General features: G+C 38.2%; 3 protein-coding genes across 3 annotated transcripts in view; 2 read left to right on the top strand and 1 right to left on the bottom strand.

Moving 5' to 3' along the window:
* Positions 1 to 21,380, top strand: part of LOC122645366 (putative disease resistance protein RGA3) — a 70,186-nt gene that overhangs the window by 19,343 nt on the left and 29,463 nt on the right. The window contains exons 4-5 of the mRNA XM_043838676.1: positions 17,482 to 17,488; positions 17,890 to 17,899. The gene's annotated coding sequence lies outside the window, so the exon portion shown is untranslated. The remainder of the gene's footprint in view (positions 1 to 17,481; positions 17,489 to 17,889; positions 17,900 to 21,380) is intronic.
* Positions 253 to 2,391, bottom strand: LOC122645364. Its single transcript, XM_043838674.1, has one exon. The coding sequence runs from the start codon at positions 2,389 to 2,391 to the stop codon at positions 253 to 255; it is 2,139 nt and encodes a 712-aa protein (XP_043694609.1).
* On the top strand, positions 10,593 to 14,209 carry LOC122645363 (disease resistance protein RPM1-like). The gene is made up of 3 exons (XM_043838673.1): positions 10,593 to 13,558; positions 13,752 to 13,803; positions 13,960 to 14,209. The coding sequence occupies exons 1-3, from the start codon at positions 10,593 to 10,595 to the stop codon at positions 14,122 to 14,124; spliced, it is 3,183 nt and encodes a 1,060-aa protein (XP_043694608.1). The 3' UTR covers positions 14,125 to 14,209.

Raw genomic sequence — 21,380 nt, 5'->3', positions numbered from 1 at the left:
ACGGACGAACTTGAATGATTTCTTTCATGTAGGACGGACAAACTTGATTGGGGGAAGTGAAATGGATCTTTCCAGCCGTGGCGGGAGTTGGATGGTCCAGCCCCACTAAACGACAGCAAAAACAGGGGTGGGTGGTTATTTCACATGTGAGGTCGGGTGGGACCCACTTATGAAATGACCAACCTACCCCTATTTTTGCTGTCGTTTCCCGCCACGGCTGGACAAAATCCTTTTCCGAAGTGAAGTGGCTGGCTACCTTTCTGCAGTATAGCTCGTTGTGAACTCACCAGATTTTATTTGGTAGTGTCCTCCCATGCCGAGATGTGCCTCAAGAAGCCACAAAAAAGTGAGAAGCTCCCCTCCCGCAGATAAAGTCTGAGCATGGTAGTTTCCACTGCAGTGACGTGCAGCGTAAGAAAGCATCTCGATCCACACGTTGCTTGCAGTCTCCCACCTTTTATCTTCAGGCAACTCCTGTAGTTCTCCGGCTAGTTTAACTGCATCCCACAATATGGACTTGCTTTTGTCTCCCTTCACTTCCTCCGCTCGAACATACATATGCACTGTCATTAGCGAATCGATAGCATCAAACTCATCCCCGGCCACTACTCTTTCTTCCTCGAAGAATTTTTTAGCCTCTTCACAAGTATCTCCATGTCTTATGACCGCTAACCCTGCTATGGAAGACATTGTAGAGGGTCGTGAAAGGAGGAGATAGAGCAAATAACGTGATATATCTCTACTTGCCAAACATTGATCAGAAAACATTCTTTTGTTTTCATCCTCTGGATCTTGTTTTGCCGAATTTATATTTTCCTGTAACTTATAGCATATATCTGTAGCCAGATGCCACATAACAAGGCTCTCATCAAATTCGGCATCCAAGCTCCATTGTAGCAATGAACAGTCCTCGGCCGGAAGCTTCAGTGCCCATTGACCTTGGCGGGTGTTAAGACGCTTGTCCTGTTCCTTTATGTTTTCCGATTTGTCCTTGAGATTTTTGAAGATAAGATGCTTCAGTTCTTCACTTACCGTTTTGTATTTGATGTAATTGAACTCATCCCACATTTCCTTTAGCCCCAACACATCTAGAAAATTTTCCAAGTATTGCTTGATGAGCGGCTTTTGATGATGATCCACTATTATATAACTCAACAAACCGTACTGACCCATTTGATTAGACCAGCGGTGGTGGTGTTGGCTGAGCCTTCGGAATGTGGAAAGGATTTGATAGACTCGCTTCTCAAGCCATTTCGAAGAAGGAGAATTGGTCTTTCGTAATATGACAACAGTCCAATCTGAGAAAATAAGCATCCCGATCGTGACAAACTCAAGCGCTAAAGCCCCAATGAGTAATACATACGATACGACGATGTCTTTTTTCTTGAAATCATATTGCTTCACGGTAGAGAAGAAGAGGCAGAAAGCAATGAGAATTGAACAGCAACTGATCCCACGAAAGATACGGCCTAGAGGAGTATGAGCTACGAGTGCTTTTGTGTAGAGCATATCGTAAGCGTAGCTCAATTCAGTCTCAATCATTTTATAAGCTTGAGAAGAAGGGCACTTACAGAAGATGGATCTGCTGTAGTTGCGATCTTGAAATGTGAGTATCAGATCAACAAAGAGGCGTTTGAAAGTTTGAAAGAAGTGATATGCTCCATATAGTACTTCTTCTGGGTTTTGTTCCATAGGGTCAATGCTGGAATCTGAATTCAATAAGCCCTCCATGATTACGTAGTACTCTGGTTGGCTCTGATTCTCCCTTCGGACAGTTAGCATCCCTGGGTTGCCTGCCCTGAGATCAGATGAAAATTCCTCCATCACCGCAGCATAATCAGGCCCTGGGTCACGTTTCTTAATCAACGAGATTCTGAGATCATCCGTGCTAGCCTGCTTGAGTGACCAAGTCCTTTCCCCATACTTGACAATACCTGCAGCAAGCACAAAAATCGTTGGGAGAAAAAGCTTGCTGTGCGTCTTTAGCGACCTCTTGAAGATGTAGGCTGTAGCTATAATTTGAAAAATTAGGCCAAGAAGATGGCGCAACCAGAGCTGGCTGTCTTGCAAGGAGAAAGCTGTGATGGTATCAGGGCCACCTAAGTGAAGAAGAAGGAAAGGTGTCCAGAAAGCAAGCATGTCGGGGTTATACCAGGGACTTGGATCATTGAGGGTGCTTGAGATGATGCCTAAAGAGAAAGTGGCCACCGAATCTGCAGCTAGATAAGCCATCCAGAGAACAAAATAAGCCACCACCCATTTAGAGGACATTCGTTTTCTAAAGTTTGCAGTGAGAATGAGTATGATCTGTAGGAGCAAGCTTAACAGAATTGAGATCTCGAGTTCCCAGTTGTCCCACAATTTCTTCAATTTTTCTTGATTGAATTCCATGATTAATGCTACTTCTTGTCTGCTAGCTACAAGACACCCCTTTTTTACTCATGCATTCCTACAGTTTATTTGCTTGGACATACTAAACTTAATGTCACACTCAAGACTAGTGAATGAATCTCTACTAACACTGGTCTCTGTTTTTTTCTTCATCCATTTCAATTCCTTTGCTTCTTCACCCTCAACCTTCTCTGTTACTTTTCTGATCAGCTAGTCCTTTGCTTTAAAAACAAGAAAACAAGAAACATTAGCCATTTTTTTAAGGGGTGCAAATCAGCCACGCTTGGCCCAGCTAGGTGAAAGCCCAGGCCTAGCTTGAGAGATCAGAAATGAATAGCCCAAACTTGGCTTGGCACAACCCGATCTCTGGCATATGGGGTTGAAATGCATTACCATAAGTAAATGAACGATCGAAAGAGACTAGTCTCTATCTTGTCAGATCACCTCTACCCTAGCTGCCTCAACAATTGTGGGATAAGCATTAGTGCTTCGACTTGGGATGAGATCTGCCCGCCTTATTTCTGGTATTCATTGTGTTGTATTCATTCAGATTGCCAGGTATTGATCAGCTGCTTGGTAGATGAAATCCAACCGCCAAAGGATATCATCAATATCCTCTTCAATATGCTCCTATCCTGCAGTGGCGGTAGCTGGAGCATCCAGCCTAGCAAAACCACAATAAAAACAGGGGTGGGATGGTCATTTCACAGGTGGGTCACGCTCCAGCTCCCGCCACTGCAAGACAAGAGCCAAATCCCTTGAAGGAGGGCTTCATTTTTTTTCTCCCCCTCTTTTTTAAATAGAGCTAAGTAATTGCTAGACCATAGTAATGTGAAATTGGCCGGCCTTTTCCCCTGATAGAGTTTTGGGATTCATTCTTTCGAAAGGATTTATTTTTCATTGTAAATCAGCACGTGCCCAGTGTGGCTGAATGAAATTAGCTCAATGAGGTCTTTACACAATAAATAAATAAATAAATAAAATTAGTTAAACAAAGTTTTGAAAATCTGTTGTTAAGTGTGAAGAAATGAAACTTGTGAAAAATTGCTGAAAATAAATGGACAGCTGAATGCCCAGGCATGGGATATATGATTGAATTTGACCATAAAATTTGAAGAGTGACAAGTTTAGACAATATTTATCTATTTAATGATTGGAATCGCAACATCATTTTGCCATTTGGAAAAAATGTGTGCATCATTGAGGTGTTAGATTTTCATCTTAAAAGACTGGTCTATTAAGTGGAGGTATTGTATATCGGGGAAATGAAAGCTTTGGGATCCCACTTACAGCTGATGTGGATTCAACACTCTCCCTCACATGTAGGTGGGTCTAAACCACCATACACGTAGACGAAGGAAGGTGATGCCCAAGGTGGATTCAAGACCTGCTTTTATACAAAAACAAATTTCCCTCTTAAGGGTCTTTTTGGTATCATTTTTCATTTCATTTTTTCATGTGTTTGGTATCATTTTTTAAACTTGTTTTGTTTTATACAAATGAAAATAATAGACTCAAGAGTTTATTATGGATTATGGCCAAAAATGTTTTTCCTTCATTTTTTCCGCTCAAGTTTAATGAGCACGTGCTCATAAGATCCATATATGAGGGATAAAATAGACATTTGTTGGTGGTGTACCTTGGCCAGAAGTGGCAAATTTAGTACTAAACTAGCATCAAAATTTTTAATTTCCTTTGATTCCAATCATAACTCTTTTCGATCCTTTTGGTGGAAATTTTTTTGGGAAATTAAAGATTCATCTCAAAATTAAAATCTTTTTCTGAGGACTGTTAAATGCAGGTCTTCCAATTAAGGCGTTTATTTCCAAATGGCCTCAGATCGATACTATTTGTGCTTTATGGGGAAGTTGTGCCGAATCCTACTGGCACTTATTCCTTTCATGTGATTGGACTAAACACATCTGGGCTGTTGAGCCGCTGGAGCTAAGAATTGAATGCTTGTCATATTCATTGTTGAAAAATTTTTGCATTGAGACTCGGTTTAATCGTGACTTAGATAAGCTCTCTTTAAATTAGTTTTTCAAGGTTTTTATTATCAAGTGTTACTTTATTTGGGCTGGTAGAACCAAAGTGGTGATTGGCTTGGAAAAGCCTGATCTGATTTGGGTTTTAAAGCAGACTGAGACTTGGATGAATGATTTACAAATATCCCCACCCCTTATTACATCCCATGTTGCAAATTTGGGTAATGAAGGTGAGGTAGTTTTATCTAATTTTTCTTATCTGCCGCATTCAGTTATCCTGTATTAATCTGTGCAGGATTCTAGGAACCAGGTGTGACCTCTGTAGGATGGTCCGTTATCTTTTTGCTAGATGGTAGATTCATTTTGCTTGCTATAGGCTTTATTAAAACTTCAAGTGGTATAGATCCTGACTTAATCAGTATTAGAACAGGACTTGACCTATCAAGGAGTTTAGGGTTGAAGATCAAAAAAGTGTGGTGCTCAAACCATCAGATCGCTAAGCTTCTTCCAGCTCCAACTTTAAATCCTTGGCCTTGGTCTCTATTAAAAAACTTATTGTACATAAACAATATAAGACCTGATATTTACTATACTTCTAAAGGGGATCCTTTTTTAGCTTACCAAAAAAAAAAAGGGGGATCCTTTTTGCATAACAGTAGCTACTAACCTAATTAAATCTGCTCTATCTACTAAATCTCTGTATATTCTTCCTAAAGTAGTTTCCTAATATATTTTGTTTTCTCATAAAAATAAAATGGTAAAAAGATCTTTGTCCGGGAGTGTGGCCTATGCCAGCACTCCCATGAGTCTATCTCTCTCTTCTCCATGTGAAAAGACACCTCTACCCCCTTGTTTTAAGGAGGAGAGAGATAGACACATGGGAGTGCTGCCGTAGGCCACACTCCCGTACAAAAACTGCTTTCCAAAAAAAATATATAGACATTTGTTTTTATTTTTACTTCTTCTTCTTCGAAATAAATCGAGGATGAAGAAAACATTAATGGAACAGAAAATCGACAATGTAAGATATAATAAGGATCAGGGTTTGATCAAGATTCGTCTTCCGGAAGTCATCTGTTCAGTTCAAAGAGGTTTGGATCATATGGGCCAAGAAGAATTTGAACGCACTTCACCATTATCCCATTATCCAGCCGGTATCTCCCAATTGCCTTTCTCAATGCATTACCTTAATATATTACCATCCACCCATTAAGGTCCATTCTCATCATTACTCCCTCATTATCTTCCCACATTCAAACTCAATCCAGCCAAAACCCTCCTTTTTTATTCAATCCTTTATTAGGGACGATCAATTAGTGGAGTGCTGCTCCCGTTATCCTAGGGATTTGTTCATAATGGAGGTTTGGATCGTGTAGGTTCTTGGAAGTTTTTTGGCTCATTCGATTGGGTTTCGGTAGCTTCTTCCTTTTGAGTTCATCGGTTTAGCTCGAAGAAGAAATAGAGAGAGTTGTAGCAACCTTTAAATTGTTATTATACTTGGCTCAATCATGTGGCAATAAACAAGAAGATAGGTGATGGGAGAATTGCAGCAGCCCTTATGGTTTAGAGTTGATTTGAGAAAGAAGATGGGTGATGAGAGAATTTCTTCACTTACCATTAAAATATATATGGATTTTGGGCCAATTTCTCTAAAAATAAGTCTAATTTCAACGCTGAATTTTCATGACTTGGGCCCATTTATTAAAAAATGTTATAAACATTTTTTACACATAGGTAGTGACCAAACTTATTTTTCATTCTACAATCTATTGTTTTTAGTAATTACCAAACAATTTTTATTTTTTGATCAAAATGGATAATGATTTTTTTTAAAAATAAGACAAAAATAAAATGAAAAATGATACCAAAAAGACCTTAAAAGATCGACCTGTTGAGTAGATGTACAACCAAGTATATGAATGGATTGGGAATCCCTCTTACATCCAATGTTTCTTTCTAATTTCTATTAAGAACTGTTGCATGTTCGAAGAAGTAAAGTTTTTGTTTTGGCCTAGACTTTATATATTTGAAGAACTGTCATTTATTTTGGGGGTAGATGGTAGCAATTCGTATGTCCTGCGACCTTATTCTTATGGTTCTTGTATTGTATCTGTAGATTTGAGATGAGGGTAATCATAACCGTCCAATGAATTTTCACTCAATGATTGGTTCCTTGTTGTTCCGGTGAGAACCCCTCCTATCTTCATCATCCCAATCACTGGATGCCGAGTCCTGTTTTTGTCTGTCCTGCAAAGATCTAACGAAGCCACCACTGCATCTCTCTCCCCTCTCTCTTGAAGTTAGGAGTAACATTTACCGCCTTCATTGTTTAGAATTGGTTACAAACTCAAATCCGGAATAAATTGTGATTATGTGCAGAATTACAAGTTTATTGCAATGTTTGATGCAGATTTTCAAGCACCCAGATTACCTTAAAAAGGATGGTTGGATTTATTGAATAAAAGACACATGGTTTAGAGTTTCACAACTGCAGATACCTTACTCCACTATGGTGTGTTCCTTTGCTTGAGTGCTTGTAGAACCTTAACCCTAAGAGAAAAAGAAAAACTTGTAACTCCTCTTTGTGCTTTGCTTGCTGCATTGGATTTAGAATGAAAAAAGGGTTTAATAGGGCTTTTGAGATTTCTATTAAGGAGATCTGGTTTTTGTATTGCAACCTTAAATAGATTTTCATATTTTTCATGTTTTCGAGATTTAACCCTTTTGGGTTTTTAACATTTGCTGGGCATTTCAATATTTTAAGGTTCTGTTTCTTGGTTTGGGAGAATGTTTCGTAACTTTCGTCCTCTGAGTTTGTAATCAATCAAAGGCAGAGGGTTTAATGGTCCCAAGATCGGATTTTTGTGTTGGTGGGCTAAGAAAACAAGGAACGGAACTCCAATGGTTGTGACCATGAGAGCCCAAACTACTTTGTTGTGGAGATTGATGGTCCCGTGGGATCACTTAAACAAAGCAGAGTGCCACACCGCCTCTGTAAAACCAGAAAAAACCCAAGGGGGTGGGGACAAAGGGCAGATGTAGGGCCGGAAAAGAGAATGTATAGTGGTTAAGGAGGGGGTAAAAGGTGGAGCGAGAGTCGCAGTCTGCTATGGGAGTTGCAGAGAATAATTAAAGATAAAAATGGTAACTACCTATCTCAGTTAAGGGTTCAGATCTGCTACCCACATGAGGACAGGTTGAGAGTTTAGATCCGGATTCCTCAGTTAATTGAGAGATACATATTCAATGACTGCAATTTAATGTAACTAAATCAACGGCTGGGTATGTTTGATCAATGCCTTGTATACTTATTTTTACGCACGTCCCATGAACTTTTAACCGTAAATAAATAAATAAATAAATATATATATATATATATATATATATATATATATATATATATATATATATATATATATATATATATATATATATATATATATATATATATATATATATACACTAATAAATATGCACGTGCAAATGCACGTGTGACCATGTGTAGAGGTAGAAGAGATATTTGAGAGGGGAGGGTTGCTACACCAAATAATATTTTCTTCTCTTCGAAGGTTAGTCAAAATTGTGCTTTTAAAGAAGAGTTCTTCGTCCCATAAGGTTCAAAGGTCAAATTTGCAGCTTCCAAGTAAACTACCATGCAATCTTACCCAACTGAAACTAGAGTGGCAATCAATCAGAAACCAATAAATTATGTATTAAAACAATTCCTCCGAGTAAAATTGATGTCACAGATGTATGTGTTTGACAGGGAGGAAAACAAAAATAGCAAAAGTATAAAATTTCCAGCATTGTTACTTGTAACTTCCAGATTAAACAAGAGGAAATAAAACTTAGTAAATTGTTTCAAAATAGTGTAAATACCATTTTGCTTGAAACAAGCGGCTGAACCTGTTCAATCCAAACATCAAATTCACATTGTCCTAAACACTTAGAACTCCTAATCCCAATGTGTCTGCAACTCCGTCCCACACACCTCCTACAACCCCACTCATCCCCTAATCTAGCCTTCTCATGTGAGCTTCCGAGTTCTTACTAAATCCTCAAGCACTACAACCCAAATCCAGAGAAAAAGAGAGACCGCGTTAAAATTGACCCAAAAAAGAAAAAATATGAAGGAAACAAACAGTAACAGACTTAAAGCTTAAACGCTTGAAAATATTGACGGGTTTGGTGCAGTGGGGCATATTTGTGTACTTCAAGTCTGCAATAGCAGATTACCAGTAGAACGAAGGAAGATTGTAGTTGCCAAGGAAATATGCAAGAAGGGAAGGGAAGGCTCTTCCTTCTTATCTATCACCAATCACCATACTCTGCGAAGTACATATATCCCTTTCGTTAGTCCTCTGAAAAACGACACCTGGGAAGGCAAGTGAGAGAAAGTCTAATAAGAGATTATTCATCAAGCAATCCTTTTGCCTCTTCTCCACCTATCTCTCTCGCTCTCTCCCCCTACTTTTTCCTTCTTGTTCTAAAATAAAACCCTCACTTGTAGTTTCAATTATTTTTCCATTAATTTTTCCCTTTTGTTTTTTACATCTGTTCTAAACTTCTTTCACAAATTCCAAAAATAACCAATTTTATAAGTTAAAAATATTTTTAATAAATTTTTTTTATTGATAGGTACATGGTAAGATTTAAGGTTACAGTTTCATCACATACAATAACTATTATAATATTTGATGATATTGAAACAATTATAAGATGCTCAGCAAGTGAATATGCAGAATCAACAGAAAGGGTAAGAACAAGTTTTTTTCATAAGTAATTAATTTAATTAATACACTTAATATTTAATTTAATGTTTATTCTCTGTTTTGCAGCACAAAAATAAATTATATTCTTGTATATCCAAGATTTACTGTTTCTACTTCAAAATGGATAGCAAAAACAATGGCAGTAGAATATCAAGAAGAATTGTTGCAAAAAAAATCAAAAAAGAAGATGCTGGAAAGAACAAAATCATTGATTTAGAAGAATATGTAGACAACATAAACAAGAAGATTAAAATAGAGAAGGATTAGCTTTAATATATAATTTAGATGATTATTAAACTATTAGAACAATGTGTGTTTGATGTCTGGGTTGAACAGGTTCTGCTGCTTGTTTCAAGCAAAATGGTATTTACACTATTTTGGAATAATTTACCAAGTTTTATTTCCTCTTGTTTAATCTGGAAGTTACAAGTAACAATGTTGGAAATTTTATACTTTTACTATTTTTATTTTCCTCCCTGTCAAGCACATACATCTGTGAAACCAATTTTATTCGGAGGAATTTTTTTAATACATAATTTATTGGTTTTTGATTGATTGTCACTCCAATTTCAATTGGGTAAGACTGCATGGTAGTTTACTTGGAAGCTACAAATTTGACCTTTGAAATTTATGGGACGAAGAACTCTTCTTTAAAAACATAATTTTGACTAACCTTCGGGGAGAAGAAAATATTATTTGGTATAGCAACCCTCTCCTCTCAAATATCTCTTCTACCTCTACACATGGTCACACATGCATTTGCACGTGAATATTTACTAATATATATATATATATATATATATATATATATATATATATATATATATATATATATATATATATATATATATGCCTACATACATCTATCAAAAAAAAAAAAAAAAAACTTGCATACTGTTCGGGAGTGTGGCCTACATCAATACTCCCATGTGTCTATCTCTCTCCTTCTCAAAACAAAAAGGTAAAGGTGTCTTTTCACACAAGGAGGAGAGAGATAGATTCATGGGCGTGTTGACATAGCCACAATCCCGAACAATGATTTTTTTTCTATGCTTATGTTATGGAGGCATTTTCAACATGGGACACAAGGACCATGCCGCAGGCGAAGTTGCCAACCAATGAGAGCATGTGCTGACACATTGAGTGGCGGAATTTCCTCCAATCATGAGGGGCAGGGCGGTCAGTTCTTGGTTTCACGTTCTCTCTCCCTCTTACACACACGCATACACATTTTCTTTCTGGCAGTTCACCATTTGAATTAAACCAGCAAGCTTAAGCTTAAGGTGCCTTCACCGCCTGAAAGGATGGCTTGCAGGTGATCCTGAAACCGGCAAAGTTCTTTTCTTTTCTTGTGCTTACAAACATAGCAGAGTTTCCAACGCCTTGATAAGCTCAAAGAGAGAGATGTAGCAGCAGCTGCTGAATTCGGAGCCGAAGAGGCAAGATGGATTTGCTACCAGCCACTCTCTTGCAGCAGAAGTTGGACTATTACCTGCACCATCCCGGTCTACTTGTTCCTGAAGTCCGCAAGGAGTTTGAGGCTTTGAAACTCAAGTTCCCAGATATTATATGCCGTTTAACGAACATGAACACGAGTCTTAGAGATCAGAATGTAAGAGCCTGGAGACAAGCACTTAAAGATTTGGATGACAAGGTCGATGATATTATGATATTCATCCTGAGCTTGATGAGGTCACCATTAATTTTGGGGTTCGGCCATCATCAGCTTCCCTTTATATTCCGACGATTCCATTTAAAGAAGCAGTTAATGGAAGTGCGTCGGTTAGGTGAACAGATCCAAAATATTCAGACAGACCGCACTCCATCTGTTCCTGATAATGCCTGTAAGAGTAGTACTCAAGCCAAAGAACGGAGCTCAACCTCGTTGGGTTCCAGAAGTTATGGAGTAAGGCCATCAGCGTATGAAATGACGGGTGGGAGAATCACAAAGCCTATCCATGCTGACACTGCGAATAGGATTGAGGATTTGTTACTGAATCATAGAGACGAAAGATTCAAAGTGGTTGGTGTGATAGGGAGAAAGGGTATTGGGAAGAGCAGACTGGTAACGCATGTATACAAGGAGAAAGTAAGGAAATATTACGACTGCTACGCATGGATTTCAAACCCTTCGTCTTTCCAACCTGAGAGTACCCTTCGGGAGATGATACGCCAATTCTACTTTGGATCCCCTCCCTACACATTGGAGACGATGGACCAATCGACCTTATTATCGGCAATGGATAAATGCTTGGATGGGAAGCGATTCCTATTGGTTCTTGATGGTGTTTCAGACTTGGAAATTTGGGAGAGCGTTATATTCCCTGCTTTCCCTTTCGGTCGTGATCAACTGGCTCGACCTAGCCCGAAAAGTAGTTTCCTCCATGATAGGATTGTTTTCGCAGGTAATTTCCTCCATGGTAGGATCGTTTTCACAAGTAGTTTCTCACATCGTAGGATCTTTGAGGTGGTCAAGCAAGTCTATGTCCAAATCCGCCTTAACCCCTTGTCGCAAGAGGAAGCATGGGCTATATTCTGCCAATTGGTGTTTCCAGAAACACAGCCTCCCGGAACTTGTCCACCGGAGCTAGAAAATATGGCAAGAAGGATCACACAAAAATCAGGTGGTTTGCTTTCTGTGATCCAGCTGCTTGCTGGGGTCTTGAGGCAGGGAAAGAGCAGCCCAGCTGCTGAAGTTTGGGAAAAACATCTTCGCCAATTGGAGGAATTAGATAAATCTTTTTATAGAGATGATACAGTAGTCAAAGCAATAATATTGCTCAGCTACGCTGCATTGGCTTTACCTCTTAAATCATGCTTCTTATATTTCAGTATTTTCCCCAAAGACGATGAGATTCCATTGAAGAGGGCCATTCGGTTATGGATAGCTGAGGGCTTGGTGGAGGAAACTCCAGAGAAAACAGCGACAGAAGCTTCTATGGCCTACTTACAAGAGCTCATCGACAGAGAATTGATCCAACCGGGAAATCTTGATGTTAAAGGAGATGTGAAATCTTTTAAATTTGATGATCAGGTTCGCAGAGTAGCTCTTGATATCATTAATGGATCCCACGAGCAGCAGCTGTGCTTTGTCGATCAAGCCACAGACAATAATGGATCATCATCATCATCATCATCTGGATCAACTACTGCAGCAGGTATGCCAACTTTGCGTCTCCTTTCCATTCGAGATGAGGATGTTGAAGACATAACATCAATGCATAAAAATAATAATGCTGCTTCACGGGTACGCTCTTGCATCATATCTGGAATGGGTAAGTTACAATCCTCAATAATTATGCATCGATGCCTTTCGAGATTTCAACTCTTACGAGTGTTGGACTTGGATCTCCAAGGCTCAGAGATCAAAACCTTACCCAACAGTTTGGGTACTCTAGTTCTTCTAGTATATCTAAGACTGAAGGGCTCAAAGCTCAAGGAGGTTTCTGCCTCTGCTCTGAAGAATCTCATCTGTTTGAAATACCTGGGGTTGAGGAGAACTGGAATTAGAGAGCTTCCAGCTGCTTCCTTGTTGCAGCTGAAGGAACTACACACCTTGGATGTAAGAGAAACAAAGCTGAGGAGATTGCCTTGTTGCGTGTCCCAACTTCTTCAACTGCGGCACATATATCTTTGTAGTTCTTTTAGAAGAGAAGTCGTGGAGATGCCACTAATAGGAAAGGAGACTGATGATGAAGAACGACCACCACTCCAACTCCAAACACTTGCGGGTGTGAGAGCTACTACCAACTTGATAGAGGAACTAGGAAGGTGGACCCAACTCAGAAAACTGTCCATGGGAAGACTAGCAGAAGCTGATTCTGAAATGTTTTGTGCTTCCATTGACAAGATGAACTTCCTCCGATCACTATCAATAAGATGTGGGAAAAAAGAGAGCCTACGTATGAGATTTTTGGGACGCTCCAATACCACCCTCGATACACTAAGGATTGGAGGTTCGGTTGAGGCCTTAGACTCTGCTATAAAATGCTTCCCATCCCTCTGTCGCTTATACTTGTGGGACAATCTCTTAACAGATGATCCTTTTCCAATGCTACAAGGGCTTCCTAACCTCATGGTCCTCAGCCTGACTAACACTTTCAAAGGAAAGAAAATAATTAGCTGTGATACTGGTGGTTTCCCCAAGCTAAAGAGACTGTCCATCTTCCAGCTGAGAAATCTAGAGCATTGGCAAATAAACGGAGGAATGCAAAAGCTCGAGTTTCTTTCCTTTGGGCATTGTCCGAATTTGAAAAAGCCGCCTCAAGACCTTAAAAACCTTCCTAGTCTCCATCTTGTGATAGTTGCAGGAATGGACGAGGATTTTAACGAGATGATGGAGAGGATTGGCAAAGAGTCCAAAGCTAGTTTCAAGGTCCGTCACATTCCATTATTCAAGCATGATTTCAGGTGAGTTAGTTTGCAATCCTTCAGGACTATTCAATATTATTCATAGATTACAACATTGTATCATCTTCTTTTATTGTACTCTAACAAGTGGATTGTACACTCTTCCGTGATATATATGATTGTCTTCTTAATTTTGTTTAAAAAATTTATGCATTAAGTTTGTTTTAATCCCACTTTTGCTTTGCTTCCATAGAGCCACCGAGCAAAAGCCTGGGACAAAGCTTGAAGAAGTTTCAGAGGCTGATGTTGAGTTTTGATTAATCAATTTCTCTGGTTTGTTACAATTTACAAGCAGGGTTTTAAAAATCCGATTGGTATCAGCTAATCCAATTCTACGCGATACAGAGTCTAGCCAATTCCAATAGTGTCGAACTGATACCCTGCCAAATTCTGCCATTCAGGGTCTAGAGGATCCCTGCCGACGTCTTCCAGGGAGGTACATGACACTTCTAACAGAATGTCGAACAATTCTGGCTCAAATGAGGAAAGTTTGCCTTCAGCATCGGCTTTGTGAAGAAAATTGGGCAACAAATTGGCTCGCAATTCAAGCTGCGTCCATAAACTAATCCTGTCTCTGTTTTGTTCCAGTTCCTATTTCTTTTGCCGAACTTATATGTGGTGATGTACATGGGTTCCCTAGAGTCCATTTACTTCCTATACTGAAATAAAAGTTTTACTTCATCTCTTTTGGCAAAAACAAATGTTTATTTATATAATTAAATAAATGATTTATATAATTTAGGTGAAAAAGCCATTTCAAGGTCCGTCAAAAATGGTCATCTTTGGATGTTTCATGCCCATTTTGTGATTCCTATTGAGTAAATTATTCTGGCATTCCTTGACCTTTCTGACAATTCAGCTTATTTTTCTTCTTTCTTTTTCCTGCAATCTAAACCCTAACCAAATGATGTATGATTTAATGATTTCTGAACCGCAAATAAGAGATTTAGCAGATTTTCCTAAGTTTCAGATTTTGTTGTTCAATCTCTATCTGTGATGGTCCCGATTGAAATTTACATCAGAGATGATATTTGTGCTGCCAGAATTGCCTACGGTTCGATGGGAATGCAACAGATTCATGTGATGCTTACGTTAGATGAAATATCCGTTCACGCATTCCTCCCATTGTAGGTTCTCTTTGGTAATTCTATCTGCTGAAGACCATGGAGTTATTTGGTTATCTACATCAATTCTGTTTTGTAGCTTCGATCTGGCGGTACATGCTCATGTTTTTGTTGTCGGCTGATTTTATTTTCCTTGATACTCTCAATCTGGCTGCTATTGTTAATTGAAATTTTAGGATTATTTTGGGCCTTTAGCTCAATCCTTGGTTGAAGACTGATCTGAGTTAATTTGTCTCATTGAAGAATCTTCACACATACTGCTGGCGGTACTCTGTTTTTGGGTGTTTTTCTTTGTATTTTCTTCGGGGTTTTATTATAGCCCTTTGGAGGGTCCTTTGGTCTGATTTTTGTGGCAACCTGCCCCTCAGATTGAAAGTAATTTGATTTCACCCAAAATGTGGGTGTTTTGTCTTCAGAATTCAGTTTTTTATTCTCTGGTTGCTGGACTCTTACTTAGATCAGTGTCATTCTATGGTGATTTCTTCCTTTGGTTAATTACTTATACTCAGGCTTGGGATTCGATTATATATTGGTTCCTATAGTTTTCAGTGCCTTCGTACTGGCTACTATGGAACTCATTGGAGGATCTTGTTTCTCAACGATAGCTTGGATCAACGCTCCATCTCTAGCCGGAAAAGTTTAGAACTTGTTTCAGTTCCATTGCTGATAATCTAGATGGGTTTGCAGGAAAAATCCTTTCCTGGGGGTGCAACAGATTTATTTATTTTTCAATGAACCCTTTCTATTTGCAAGTTAGGGTTGAGTTGAGAGGTTTTGGGAGGTAGAAGATGACGATGGGATTGGGAAATCAAGTTACCTATTCATTAAGAGCAATAGGGTAACTTCTTAAAGGGAAAATAGGTATAATTGTCAAGATTCCTATGTTTTTCAAATTTTTCTGTTAACTAGTCTTAAAATACTAACAGACTGGGGCTAAGTGAAACCAAGTTTGAAAAGTAGGGGAGGTTTGTTGAATTGTCAAAAAGGTCAGGGGAGGTCAGAATAATTTACTCATTCTCATTTTGAATCAATTTGGCATCTTTTTATTTTTATTTTTTTATCTTATGATTTTTCTAAACGAATATGAATTGCAGGACTGTTGAGTGTGAAGATTGAATAATGCTCCAGTTCTTCGGTTCTGTCTCTCTTTGATTACCTTCTTTTGTTGTCAGCATATCTACATAATGCGTCATTCATTTCCTCAGTCATGGTGGGATCAATACAATTAGGAGCATGTTGCATAGAGTCTTGGTCAATATCTTCAGAGGTATTCACCTGTTCAATGTAAGAAATGAATTCATGTTTAATCTCAGATTGAGAGGAAGTTCATACCCCAATATCTTTCTTAAGCTTCCAAATTTTATTAATACATCTATGTTAAATGGTAGATACATGAAAGAAGGATGTGTTGAGATCGTCGCACGTCAACCATTGAATATGTGAATTTTGTTTCCAAAAATCCTTTTCTTTAAGAAGTTCATCTTTAAGCGTAGAAGAGATTTCAGACATCCAATCCTAATAGAAGACATAGGTTGGAGAGATCTTTGGATGGTCCAACTCAGACTTGAGGGACCGTAGATTGGATTTTTTTTTTTTGGGTAGAAGGAATGGAGATTGGATTGCAGGTTACCAAAAACTTCAGCGTTCCATTTCTTAAATACTTCTCGACAATTATTTTGTTTGGAATACAGCTTCTGGGATGCCAAACCACTGCAGCTATTCGACCAAGAAGAAAGGGCGACAGTTTTACAGTCTTGATGTCAAAGCCACACAGCTTTGAAACAGAACAAATGAGGTCTTGGAGTTCTACCTCCTTCAGTGTCAACAATTAAAGGATAATGGTCCGAGCCAACTGTGGATCTAAGGAAAACAACATCTGAGAAGTGGCATTGCCAAGCATGATTTGCTAGAGCTCTATCAAGCCTCATGCGAATATTAATCGATCCTTGACGTTTATTAGACCAGGTGAAAATTAGGTCATTTGAACGTCCCAGAAGGATTGCATGTCCTTATCCCCTGTTTTGTTGCCCCAAGCTTTCTTGTGTCAAGATAATATGAAGTAGTTGAAGTCACCAATGCAGATCCACCTTTATGCTAGAGCCACATTATTATATGAGGGGTATAAAAGTTTAGTTACAAGTTTTGTTTGTAACTTGCCTGGTTACAAATAGACACACGAAAAAAAAAAATGTAAAGTTATTTGCAATGGAATTATTTTACCGTCACAAAACAAAAAAAATATATTGTTGTATTTGAATGACAAAAGTTTCATTCGTAATTATGGTCGAGCGGTAGCAGCGCTCAATAAAACAATGATGGCAGTGCTCTATCAATCTCAGTCATTGATTTTCTGACATAAAATCTGAGCCAATCAATTTTTTAAAGCACAATTTTATTTATCTTTTAAGTTATTGCCGGCAGTTACAGGCTCTTCTTTCTCTCATTTTTTGACTCCGGAGCTGGATTTCTCACCGGTGCCGACGGAGATCAAGAGACACCGTGAAGTTGATCTCTCTCTCTCCATCGGTTACTGTCAATGAATCTCTGTCATCTTCCTAAAGAAAAAAGTGGAACCCTACTGAGATAGGATGAAAAAAACAGAGCATGGGTAGGGATTGGGATGGGGAAAAAGGGATGGGGGTGAGGGGTTAGGGGAGGATTAGGGAAGAGGGAAGGTGTGAACAGGGTTGAAAGAGCAATAGTCATCTCCGCCTACATGAGGTACCTATACTGGATGACTTCGTTGGATTCAAGTTCTTGATTTGGGGATTTCTCAGTTGGATTCTTAGGGTTCTAAAGACTCTGTGTTTCTAATCTTCTGAAGTCTCGCACCCCCGAAAAAGTAAAAAAAAAATTCTTAACTTTCCACAAAGAACAACATTGTTCAACACATTATTGATTGAGGTCTCTGACAATGGTCTTAAAAAATAGCTGGTTCTCAAGAAAAATTTTAGTCAGCCCTTATGTTTCCACTGTCATACTCATACATTAGTCCTTGTAGGATTTGGATTTGCAAATCCTGAACCTGTTTAAAATTCCTTTCCCTTAACCACAAAAATTAATCTACCAATAATAAAGAAGAAGAAGACTAACAATTCAAAGCCAATCTACCATTACTCTGTTTCTGTTTTTCTGTTTTTATCTTCCTTCATGCGTCCATGGTTGTACAAAGTACAAGTTAGATTTTCTCTCTCTGTATTTATTTAGAATTGATGCAAATGGTGTAAACGAGGGTAGGTTCGGCCGTAGGGAGAAGAGTTGGGGCTGTAGTGTTCGTCGCCTTTGCAAAAGAGAAGGAGAGGGGCGACGTTGCAAGGGTCTTCAGCGTGTGACGAAGACGAAGAAGAAAATGACTGAGAACTAGGCGGTGGTGTTCGTCGCCTCTTCTCGTTTCTTCCCTTCTTCTAAATAGAACTAGGGCTCCAACGGCGGTGGTCCTTGGAGAAGAAAACTAGGGTTTAGCCAGTTATGGGTTAAAATCTTGAACGGTTAGGATTTTTTGGATTAAAATCATTGGTTGATCTTGATTTGGTGTGTTTGACGTTGCATTTATCCATCTTTATCACTGATTTTTCCTTTTGTTTGTGCTTAAAAAAATTGAACAGCTCAGATTTTATGTTAGAAAATCAATGACTGAGATTGATGGAGCATTGCCATCATTGTTCTATAATGGCAGCGCTCAAGCGCTGCAACCTTTTAGCCAATTATTATTTTTAGAGATAGATATTTCATGCTGAATAGTGATAGATAAATGCATTCCTAGTAAAAGGTAAAACCACCTTTGTTGCCACGATGAATTCCCTTCAATTATGGAGAAAAGTTGTGGGGGAGTGTACGCCCCATGTCCAGCACAGGGGGTGAAATGACCACCCCACCCCCATGATACCAACACGTGCACTCTTAATGGCCCTAATGTGCCAATCCTATTATTATTGCACACAGGGGCCACGCTCCTCCCACAGAGAATGCCAATACTATTATTATTGCACACACATAGGGGCCACGCTCCTCCCACAGAGAATGCCAATACTATTATTATTGCACATAGGGGCCACGCTCCCCCCACAAAGAATGCCAACCCTATTATTATTAGGGGGAATTGCCTAGATCTATGGAGGATGCAGGAGGAAGTAGAGAGAAGATAAAATGTTGTGGTGTTTGGAAAGTTAAATTTTGTATTCTTGGGACCCATGAGCAATTAATAACTTAGGGGATTAAATAAATATTTTCAAAATCAAAATTAGTAGATGTAAAACATATTTTAATCCTATTTAGATAATAATTAATATTTTTATCTATTAGATTTGGGCAATTTCCCCTTATTATTAACAACGGATATAGATATATTTATCCGTTGCGAATAATATTTGATTTCATCAATATAAACATATCCGTCAATGATGGTTACTCGATGGAGGAGCGACAGACTTGTTTCAAAAGGAAAAATATTTTTTTGGAGGCGGAAATATATCATTCCGTTGCAAAAAACATTGTTTATTGTAATGTTATCAACTGCAACAGCTTGACTGTTGATGTGCTAATCAGATGCTTGTTGATAAACTCACAAACAGCTCTCTTCCTCCAACTGTGATTTTCCACCATCCCACTCTTTGACTTTAAATAGGTGCTCTTGAAGTAAGAGAGATCAATACTTATTTTAACATGAACGGGGCAGCAAAGTATCAATACCTCCATAGTACAGTTAGGCTAAAGAATAACAATAGTTTCTCATGATAACAACATTTCCATGAAAGAATTCAAGAGAAAAGCAGTAACACTCGAAGAATGATTCTAGTTTCTTCTTGAAGCAGGAGATCAATGCTCTCTATTTAACATGAATGGTGCAGTTGATAGGATCACTCAAGGCCTCAACCTTTAACCCAAATCCCTTTGTGCCTCCATTAGAACTTTCATCCCTTTGATACTTCATCATTACCATGGTTGAAGCTTGAAGTAAGAGAGCAATATTAATTTTAACATGAACGGGGAGTAAAGTATCAGTACCTCCATAGTACAATTAGGCTAAAGAATAACAAGAGCACATCATGCTTTCTCACGGTAATGACATTCCTAAGAAAGAATTCAAGAGAAAAGTAAAACTCCAAGAATGATTCTAGTTTCTTCTTGAAGCAAGAGATCAATGCTCTCTATTTAACATGACTGGGGAAGTTGGAAGGATCACTCAAGTCCTCAACCTTTTAACCCAAATCCCTTTGTGCATCCATTCGAATATTCATCTCTTTGATACTTCATCATAACCAACAATGGTTGAAGCTTGAAGTAAGAGATAAATGCTTGTTTTAACATGAACTGGGAGTAAGGTATCAATACCTCCATAGTACATTTAGGCTAAAGAATAACAAGAGCACATCATGCTTTCTCACGGTAATGAGAATCCTTTGAAAGAATTCAAGAGAAAAAGTAAAACTCCAAGAATGATTCTAGTTTCTTCTTGAAACAAGAGATCGATGCTCTCTATTTAACATGAATGGGGAAGTTGGAAGGATCACTCAAGTCCTCAACCTTTTAACCCAAATCCCTTTGTGCCTACTTTTGAATATTCATCCCTTTGATACTTCATCATTACCGACAATGGTTGAAGCTTGAAGTAAGAGATCAATACTTGTTTTAACATTAATGGGGAGTAAGGTATCAATTAAGGGTGTTAAATGGTCTGGTTTTAGTGAAACGGTTCGGTTTGGTTCGGTTTGGCTATTTGCAAGTAGAAATCATAATCAGATCGTTTAATTAAATGGTCTCATAATCAAAATCTGGACCGTTTGGTAAACGGTTTTGGTTAGACGGTTTTTAAATGGTTTGGGTTAAATGATTTTGTACAATTTTACACGGTTTCGGTTAGATAGTTACTAAATGGTTTCATAAACCACTTACTAATTTACAATGGTTTCCTTTCCTCTCTTGTTCTCCACAAGAAGTTAAGCCGTTAGGTTTTACTGTTTACCCATTTTTCTTTTTTTTCTTTTTTTGGTAGAAAACTGTTTACCGATTTACATTTACTACTCTATTTACTAATATTACTTATCAGTTATTATTTATTAAGTTATTAAATTTTATTTTTTTTTAAAAAAGGAAATCATTTATTAATGAAACGTGACTACTTAGTAGTTAATGGTTGCTACTTGCTAGGTTTTGACGTTCGTTTATCGAAAAAAAAAAGAGTTGATTTTCAAACAGTTAGACGGCCTGGTTATAATCGGTTTTAGATGGATTACATGGTTTGAAACCATTGGATTAAATGCTTTAAATCGAACCAAACCGATCAAATAAATGGTATCATTTCTAAAACTATAACTAGACCATTTATTAAACGGTCTATTGATTTCAGTTTCGGTTTGGTTTTGACACCCTTAGTATCAATACCTCCATAGTACATTTAGGCTAAAGAATAACAAGAGCACATCATGTTTTCTCAAGGTAACAACATTCCCATGAAAGAATTTAAGAGAAAAAGTAAAACTCCAAGAATGATTCTAGTTTCTTCTTGAAGCAAGAGATCAATGTTCTCTATTTAACATGAATGGGGAAGTTGGAAGGATCACTTAAGTCCTCAACCTTTTAGCCCAAATCCCTTTGTGCCTCCATTCGAATATTCATCCCTTGGATACTTCATCATTACCAACAATGTTTGAAGCTTGAAGTAAGAGATCAATACTTGTTTTAACATTAACGAGGAGTAA

The sequence above is a fragment of the Telopea speciosissima genome, chromosome 11 (genome assembly GCF_018873765.1).
Source record: "Telopea speciosissima isolate NSW1024214 ecotype Mountain lineage chromosome 11, Tspe_v1, whole genome shotgun sequence".
In the NCBI taxonomy this organism is placed as follows: domain Eukaryota; kingdom Viridiplantae; phylum Streptophyta; class Magnoliopsida; order Proteales; family Proteaceae; genus Telopea; species Telopea speciosissima.
This window is presented reverse-complemented; position numbering and strand designations above follow the sequence as displayed.